Source organism: Chrysochloris asiatica, unplaced genomic scaffold (assembly GCF_000296735.1).
Source record: "Chrysochloris asiatica unplaced genomic scaffold, ChrAsi1.0 scaffold00087, whole genome shotgun sequence".
Classification (NCBI taxonomy): Eukaryota; Metazoa; Chordata; class Mammalia; order Afrosoricida; family Chrysochloridae; genus Chrysochloris; species Chrysochloris asiatica.
In genome coordinates, this window is record NW_006408605.1 from 8,917,294 (window position 1) to 8,926,617 (window position 9,324).

At 47.3% G+C, this 9,324-nt stretch overlaps 1 protein-coding gene across 1 annotated transcript; it reads right to left on the bottom strand.

Moving 5' to 3' along the window:
• Positions 1 to 792: 792 nt before the first annotated feature.
• Positions 793 to 7,364, bottom strand: SPATA24 (spermatogenesis associated 24). The gene is made up of 6 exons (XM_006866137.1): positions 7,248 to 7,364; positions 5,600 to 5,665; positions 5,275 to 5,405; positions 5,118 to 5,188; positions 1,025 to 1,127; positions 793 to 916 (listed from the first exon to the last, which is right to left on the bottom strand). The coding sequence occupies exons 1-6, from the start codon at positions 7,362 to 7,364 to the stop codon at positions 793 to 795; spliced, it is 612 nt and encodes a 203-aa protein (XP_006866199.1).
• Between the last annotated feature and the right edge of the window lie 1,960 nt (positions 7,365 to 9,324).

The window sequence follows — 9,324 nt, forward strand, 5'->3', positions numbered from 1 at the left end:
AATCTGACTCAGCCTTCCTGTTGTAGTCCCTTGCCTGGATATGTCCCTAACATTACCTAGGGTACACTAAGAGGAGTAAGCCTGTCCATTGCATTCAGCCCTGCCTGGGCAACTTCAGCAAGCCAGGGTCCCTTCCCAGACTGTCTTCCACCTTAGAAACAGGTAATAGCATTGTCCTTTCCCTTCCTCCCATCTGTGGAGATCTGTGAGCTTCCATTGAGGAGATAAGAAATTACAAACGCGATATACAAGTATAACATTATTATTTTGTGATGAGAACAGATTTAAATTGTGCTCCTGAAAGTTTTGAAACCACTGGCCATCCTCTTTCCTCTCTCTCTCACAGCCCTTCTGCCCTATAGCTAAATTGGGAGAGTTAAATTTACCAGGGCACTGGGAGTGGGGTGGGGTGTTACTGGGGTAACCAGGGCTGTTTATATAAGGAGGATTAAATACAAAGGAAGAAGGGACAGTGCCTATTACCTCCTCTACTTGGCTACAAACCCCTACCATCCCTTCTGAGAGCCCAGGAGTGATCTGGCAGGTGGTGGTCTAAGCTCCCATCCAATCCTTGGTAACTTGATTCTCACTTAGGCATCTAGACCCAGGAGTGAATCCCTGAGGGCAGCCAGGGAAGGAGCATGCCTGCTGTCTCTTCCCCTGTCCCCTTTCCCTAGACAGTCACTGCTCAGACCTGGGGAGGAATGGCAAGGGCAGGGTTCGGGATTCCGAGAGCAGAGAAGGCAGAGGTTGGTGCTACAGCTAGAGAACAGGAAGTTGATGACCATTTTATTATTCCTTGAGAGGCTGGCTCCGCGCCTGCCGCATCCCCGAGGACTTCCTATGCTTCTGGTCCAGTACCTGGGCCATGTAGTTCTCTTGCTGCTTCTGGATCCGGAAGTCAGACATGTGATTCCTGCAACGGAGTCATCTAGACGTGGGCTGGGACAGCTCAGAGTAGGGACCAGAGGTCATCTGATTCCTAACTTCCATCACAACCCCCTAGCCTGGCCCAGCCCCTCACCTGAAGATCTGTTTCTGATGGCTGATAACTTGTTGCAACTCCTTAATCTCATTCTCTTTGCCATTAAGAATATCTTCTTGCTTTATAATGTGAGACTCAATTTCTGTTGGGGAGAGAGGAAGGGAGGAGAGAGCCCATCCCACAGACTCCTTCTTGAAATAGGACCTCCTGGGTCTTTTCTGAACTTGGTTCCTCTTGCTAAGAGTATGCCATAAGTACTTGCTATCACCTAAATGTGAATGAGTTTATTATGGAATCTTGGCAGTAAGTAGTACTGTCAGATGATTCTGTTAGTGATTCTGGACCAGGTGACCCTCATGAAGGTAGGCCTTGAAGAGAGATGGGCAGACTTGTCCCAAATCAGGAGGCTGAATGGCTCCTGTCCTCAACTCTGTAGACCTCCACAGATCCCACCTTCTTTGGTGAGACCTTCCCTAGTCTAAAATTATGACCCCTCCCAGTACTTCCTATCCCTTGTTCCTGCCTTTTTCTTTCTTTTAAACACACACACACACATATTTCACTTGTTTTCTCTCCTACTAAGATGTAAGAAATTCCATAAGAACAAGGATTTTTTGTTTTACTCACTGTTATAACCCTAGGGTTTATAACATTGCTTGGCACATAGGAAGTGCAGAGGAACTTATTTGTGGAATGGATAGGCCATCCCTGGGAAGTTTAAAGCATACAAGCATCACCTGTTCAGTCACTTCAATCCAACCAGACCTACTGAGGATCGGCTAGATGCCCACTCTGTGCCAGGGCTTCAAGGATGGTGGGAGAAGATAGGGTCTCTGCCCTAAGGGAGACAGCTCATCAAAGGAGAGTTAAGACTCAGCAATTAGTCAGAGAACAGAACAAGCTAGGTTTCAGTACTGTTAATATTGATGAGAAAGTAGTGAATATTGATGAGGCAGTATTGTCACTTTGGGCAAGCTTCCTCCCTTTTTAAACCTGTTTTTTCACCTGTAAAACAGGGACACCCACCCCCATTTCACAGTGGGGTAAGGAGGACTCAGTGAGAGGGTGGTGGCAGAGCCTGCTCCCAAATTAAGTGTTCTCTACATGTAATGACACTTTCTGTGTCTTGAGTCAAATCCAACGGCACTGTAAGGATCTGGGGTTACTTCATTTATATAACCTGACTTCAGGGAGCCCTGGGAAATTCTGATCCTCACAGAAAGCTCTACTATCTTTTAAGGTTGGACAAAGATTATTAACTACTTAGAACACAAACTCTGAAAATGCAAAGTAGTGAAGCATAAAGCTTTTAGAAAAGATCTGATAAACAGTGAAAAGAAGGAGACACAGTGACAGGGAGAGAATGAAGACATGGGATCACTGGACCAAGGGACCTAGACTACTGAATCTCCCTTCCCAAGGTTATCAGCTAATCTGAATTAATTGCTTGTGGAATGCTTCTGGAAAAAGAACCAGAAACTCATGTAAGTCTTTTAAAATAAAAACCTGTGGCACTCACATGAGAGAATGGTTAGAAAATTCCTTTGAGAAGCTAAAAGCACAAAGAAGAGTAACAATCAAACTCAATCCACACAAAGGGGAGCTGGAGTGAGGAGGCTGGGCCAGGTGAGGTGCAGGTCACCAGATTTCCTTCAGTACATTCTGGGAGGAGGTAGCCACACCCTGACTCACACACCTTTAATAAGTAGAAACAGCCACGGGAACCCCAGCTAATTTCCGTTGGAAGGAAATGCTCTAAAGCAGGGGTTCCTGGTGGTGTTCTTCAACTACTAACCTTACAATTCAAACTGATTTACAGTCCAGTGCATTACCCTAGAGTACCACACCTGGACTCAAAGCAGGGGTTATTGTTCAGTGCCACTGAGTTGGTTCCGACCCATAGAGACCCTGTATAGAGTTTCTAAGGAGAAGCTGGTGAGCTTGAACTGCCGACCTTGCAGTTCAAACGGCTTTGCAGTCTGGCACATTAATCCACAGAACCACACCAGGACTCTGGGGAAACTTTCTTCTGCCAAGGGCCATTTGGCAATTTATACCATCATTCACAGACCATACAAAATTATCAACTTAAAAATTAGCCTGCTATGCGTAGTGGTTACGAATCCGGCTGCTAACCTCAAGGTCAGCAGTTCGAAACTACCAGTGGTTCCGCGAGAGAAAGATGAGGCGTCTGCTCCCATAAAGATTTAGAGCCTTGGAAAGCCTGTGCAGGGTCACTATGAGTCGGAACTGACTCTACGGTCTTAACAACAACAACATATTTGGTCAAACATTTAATTGGTGGTGGTGGAGCCAGTTCTGACTCATGATGACCCTGTACAGGGTTCTGAGGCTGTAAATCTTTACAGGAGCAAAAAACCTCATCTTTCTCCCATGGAACAGCTGGTAGTTTCGAACTGCTGTCCCTGAGGTTAGCAGCCCGAATCATAACTCACCCCTATGGCTGGAGTTCTGGTGTGGCACTGTAAGATAAATCACTGAACCAACTGCAAGGTAGGTTTGAACCACAAGGTCAGTGGTTCAAACTCACCAGCCACTCCTCGGAAACCTTATACAGGTTCCAAGTCTCTATGAGTCGGAACCAACTCAAAAGCACTTAACAATGTGATAGCTGGAACTGCAGTTGCCTTAGCAGGGCCAGACCAAAGGATTTTGCAGGCCTTAGTTCCCCACCCATCCCCTGAAGGAAAAATGTTTCTGGCTCTAACAAGAACAATCTCATGTGCCTTTTAGTCTTGGGTGCCCAGGAAGCAGAGAAAGGGAAAGGACTAGGGGACCAGCAGCCCTAGCTATGGAGGCAGTGATGGCCTGTTGGGTCCCAGGATGCTCCACAGTGCAGGGCTATGAGGTCTGGCAGCCTGCCTGGTCAGACGGATACCATCTGCTGCCATCTTACCAGAGGCAGTCTTCACTAGCAGAGAGAAAGAGCTGGGTTGGTGAGCACTAGTAGGGGGAACCCTACCAGGAAAGACCTTGAACCTCTTTTTAGCTGGAGCTCTGTCTCTGGCCTACTTGAGATCAGCTGCAGTTAATGAAGCAGATGTTACCTATGGAATTCATAAACAGTTCTTAACCTACGTAACAGGAGTTCATCATTCTGGGAAAGTGAAAGGGTTTCCTATGACCCAGAGACTCTGGGTAGCTGATTCCAAAAGTGCCCAGCCACTCCCAACACTCACTGTGTTGACAAGCAGACCACAGGCATCTGTGCAGAGCCAAGGTGAACATTGCTCCCAACACTGTGTTAACAAGTAGACCATAGGCATCTGTGTATAGCCGAGGTGAACATTGTTGGCCCACCAGTAACCAGTTGATGAGGAGTTGATTCTGACTCATGGTGACTCCAGGCAACACCAAGAGAAGCGCACTCACACATTTTCCTGACTGTGACCTTTTGGAAGCAGATTACCAGACCTTTTATCCCTGGATTTTAACCACCAACCTTTAGTTAGTAACTGAGTGCTTAACCATTCGTACCACTCACAGAATATCCTATTTGGCCCATATGATGCTTTAAACATTTTTAGATCAGTTGCCCACACTCAAAAATCATTATAATGAAATGCTTAATGGAAAAGCACCCATTAAAACCTGGTTTTCAGTTTCTTTTTTAAAGACCTGGCAACACTGGGCCACTTTCCTGTAACAGAGGGCTAAATAAACCCTTGAGAGAAAGTATGGCTCTCCAAGTCCCCCTTCTCCCTACTGAGTCTTTGACCCTGAGGCTAAGGGTCAGCTCCCAAGTAGAACTGTGCTTCGCCTGTTATTATTCTTGTAATAGAGTTATGAGTAAAGTGCTTCTAAGTACACTATTTCTAATAACCACCAAAAGTGGGAAAACAAAAGGTTATGACTAAGGAGGTCAAGAAAAATGGGAGCGAGCCCATTCCTTTATGGTTGTGAAGAATATTGTACGCTGACTGCTTCCCTCATTTCCGTGTCCTGCCTGGTCCCTGAAGGGCTTTGCGAAGGTGTGGCCCACTTGGGTTTGCTTGTATCCTCAGCCGGCTACAGAAGTTGGAGTGAAACCCTGCCCTGGACCCAGGCACTGGGCTGTTAGGGAAGAGCCCATGTATGTAACCATGGTGGGGAGCACGGACCTCCCGCCTACCATTGCATTTGGTGATGAGCTGGTCCTTCTTGCTGGATTCCTGTAGGACTTTGCTCTTGACACTGGACAGCCTGGGAAAAGACATATGGGAGAATGGGCAGGCTGGTGGGCAGATGAGATCCTCAATCCTACACCCCCCCTCCCAAAACCAACTTACGCTTTTTCAAAGGCTAGCTTTTCTTTCTCCAGCTGTTTGGACAGCACTTCTATTTCTCCAAGGGCAAACTGCAACTTCTCCTCTTCCTTGGCAAGGAGGACCCTGGTCTTAGCGTGAGCAGCCTTCTCTTCCTGCAGGGGCACAAAAGTGACCCTATTATTCCAAGTCGCCTTGCGTCTCAGGCTCTCCTAACCAGCCACATTTCTCAGAGGGACCTCACTACTGTGGCTGGAGGCTCTCAGAGGCTAAAACTCAATGCTCTCCCAAACCACAGGGATCCTGAGAAATGGGGGAAGATTAGGAGCCTGAAAAGGTTATTACTTACCACCAGCTTCTTCTCCACTTCCTGGAACTCTTCTTTACTGACAAAATTTTCATCCTGGAGAACCATCTGCAACAGAACCTGGCTCAGGGAGTGTCTGGGGGCTTCGTTGGTAGGGTTTGACAGCTGAGGTGGGAAGGGGCCCTCTAGGGACCAGGACCAAGGTTATATGAGTCCAAGGCACCAAGGGTGAAACTGGGGCCCTGGGAAGGGAGAATTCAAGTTCCACAAGATTCACTGAGGCTCAGTTCTTAATTCTACCCTCCTGATAGAAACCACCAAACCAGGTACATCTAAGACATGTGCGCTGCGATGGGGAAACAAAAGGAGCTGTGGCACCCAGAGGAGGACCCTGACCTAGTTTGAAGGTCAGAAATGCTTTCAGAATAGGAGGAACCAGAGCTAGATCTGATTACAGAGTAGCTGTGGGTCAGAAGAAGAGGGGCTGAAGTGCTGGCTCCAACAGCATGGAAGCACATGTGTTAATGCCAGCTGCTAAAAGAAGGATCTCGGTACCTTCAGGGAAAGTAATTCAATGCCTAGAGCTGCATACATTTTGCATTTGGGGATTGAGGCATTAGGGCAGCAAACAGAACATAAAAGTGAGAACCATTAGAGTGAGCAATATCTGGGATGTCAGTTTTATTTCTGAGATGGGAATACATATCAACCTCTGATCAAGATAGAAAAGAAAAACCATGAACTCCACTGGGCAGGATTTTACCATGGCCTTTCAAGATAATCTATGTCTCCAGTGTTTGTACCTATGAACTGGTGTTAATTGAGAAGCCAAAAGCAAAGTGGCATACAGTATACAAGGGCCAAATCTGTGCTTACTATACTCAACATGGCACTGTATTCGACACTGGGTCCAAAATAGACGACCCATCCATTGCCTTCCAGTAGATTCCAATTCATAGAGACCTTACAGTACCTTTGGGTTTCCTGAAGACTGTTTATGAGGACAGACAGACAGCCTCATTTTTCCATAAGCAAGGGACTGTGAACCACAGTTTCAGTTCACCAGTTTACCAGTTCCTGTCGTTCCACTTCACCAGCTCCTCCATGGGAGAAAGATGAGGCTTTCTGCTTCTACTTAAAGCCTCGGAAACCCTATACAAGGTCACTGAGTCGGAACCGACTCGAAGACACGTAACAACGGCTCAACATCTGTTGGTGGGTTTGATTCGCCAATCCAGTTCTTATGCTACAGAAACCTCCAGGACTCCTTAGCATAATAGAAGGGACATCCTTCATTTCAAGGCTTGCACAAGATAACCTTGGAAAATCAGTAAAGTCCTCTCCATTTAAAAATGCGGAAACAGAGGCCCAGTGAATAGATAAGGATATAGTTGCCAAGCCCTGGCCCTAGAGGCAAATAGACAAAAGAGCGAAGCTAGGTTTTGGTTTAGATTCCTTGGTAAAAAAGTCCAAGAAGTCCGCCCGGTTTGGCCTCACCCCCACTAATCCGGAATCATCCGGACCCACCGCCTTCTAGTGACGTCACTGGAAAGGTACGCTAGCCACGCCTTTTGGCAAGGAGAGAGTCTAAAAGGACAGAGTCTATGGACTAGCCTATGGAATCGTCTGGCCCCGCCCCCACCACGAGGCGTCCAATATGGCCTCTCCCCCAGCTCTTCTGGTTGCGTACCACATTTCTCAGTTGGTGGATCAATTCCTCCTGAGATTCAATTACGTCTCGCAGTTGATCGAAGGCGAGACACACGGATCCTGACCCCCCCTGCGACCACCCGAGGGGCGTCGCCATCTTTTGCCCCCGCCAGCTCGTTGGAAATGGCGGCCTTGGGATGCCTCACCACCGTCGCTCACCAATGAGACGCAACAGAGCACCTTGGCAACCGAGGGCGGGCACTTCGTCTGTTAGCTGTGTTGGGGCCCGCCTATTAAAGGCCTGGGCGGGGCCTCAAGCAACCACTAGAAATTTATGTTAAGAGGGAATTTGCACTTCCTTTATAATTTAGGTTTCTTAACGTTCCTGAAAAGCAGCCATCGGGTTGGTTCCGACCCTGTAGAGGATTTCCCAGGAGAGGCCGGTGGGTTTGAACTGCCAATCTTGTGATTCCTCGTCCAGTGTTCATTTTACAGCTGCAGAAAAGCAGGCTGAGTGTGGTTTATACTCCCTGTAGGTGTCTGTGGCCAACCACTCTTCTGTCAGTTTGTCCTACTGTGTTGGCTTGTGAGTTGCTGTGATTCTGGAAGCTATGCCATCGGTATTTTAAATACCAGCAGGGTCACCCATGGTGGACAGGTTTCAGATGAGCTTCCAGATAAAGACAGACTAGGAAGATGGAGTGACGAACTACTTCCAAATATTTAGTTACTGAAAACCTTATTAACAGCAGAGATACACTGTCAGATATAGTGCGGGGGGAGGGGGAATGAGCCCCTCAGGTTGGAAGGCACTCAAAAGCGACTGGGGAAGAGCGGCCTCCTCAAAGAGTTGACCGTGATGATGCGAATGGAGTAAAGCCCGTGGGACCTTCATTTGCTGATGGGGCACAACTCAAAATGAAGAGAAACAGCTGTAAACATCCATTAAAAATCAGAACAGGGAATGTACAAAGTATGAATCTAGACAAATTGGAAATTGTCAATAACCTGCTGCACAAGACCTTTTTAAAGTGTTGAAGAGCAAAGATGTCAGCTTGAACACTAAGATGCACTTGACCCAAGCCATGGTGTTTTCAATAACCTCATATGCATGTGAAAGCTGGACAGTGAATAAGGAAGACCAGAGAAGAATTGATACTTTTGAGTTATGGTGTTGGAGGAGAATATTGAAAGTGCCATGGGCTGCCAAAAGAACAAACTGATCAGTGTTTGAAGAAGTGCAGCCAGAGTGCTCCTTGGAGGCCAAGCTGACCAAACTTCGTCTCTCATAGTCAGGAGGGATCAGTCGCTGGAGAATGATATGTTTGGTAGGGTGGAGGGTCAGAGAAAAAGAGGAAGACCCCCCAATGAGATGGATTGGCCAAGTGGCAGCATCAGTGGGCTGAAGCGTGGAAACAATTGTAAGATTAGCCCAGGATCGGGCAGTGTTTTGATCTGTTGTACGTAGGGTCGCTATGAGTCGGTACCAACTCGATGGCACCTAACAACAACAACAACAAAGGTGCCTGTGGAGTCCTGGTGTGGCGGTGTAGGATAATCACTGGACCACAAGGTTGGCAGTTCAAACCCACCTGCCACTCCTCGGAAACCCTATACAGGATCACTATGAGTTGGAACGGACTCAATGATATTTTACAAAATGCCTGTGAGCAGGGTAGCACTCAGACACCAGTCATCAGCCATCTCTCAGGGCCTGTAAAACGGCATGACTCTTGCAGCATCTGTAATATTTAGCTTCACCTGCCTCCTCTCACACTGTGAACCTCCAAAATCCTAGGATTCTCTTAGTCCTAGGAACATAATTGGTACTTAGGAAGCCTGAGTCTAAGCAATGAAGGTGAAGAATGACTTCACCTAAGATAAGGGCTTTGGGCAACTATACTAGAGTCATGTGGGATCATGTCAGGGTGCTGGGGAGGCTCTGAGGAGCCTAAAGAGATGGTTGTTACTGTCAGGTGCCATGGAGTTGGTCTCAACTCACAGCAACCCACATACAATAGAATGAAACACTGCCTGGTCCTGCACCATCCTCACAGTTGTTGCGATGCTTGAGCCCATTGTTACAGCCACTGTCCATCCATCTTGTTGAGGATCTT

Coding starts and splice junctions, on each gene's coding strand:
- SPATA24 (XM_006866137.1), bottom strand. CDS start 7,364: ATGGCGACGCCCCTCGGGTGGTCGCAGGGGGGGTCAGGATCCGTGTGT. Junction 5,406..5,599: donor AAGTGGAGAAGAAGCTGGTG/GTAAGTAATAAC, acceptor GTGCCCCTGCAG/GAAGAGAAGGCTGCTCACGC. Junction 917..1,024: donor CATCAGAAACAGATCTTCAG/GTGAGGGGCTGG, acceptor ACTCCGTTGCAG/GAATCACATGTCTGACTTCC.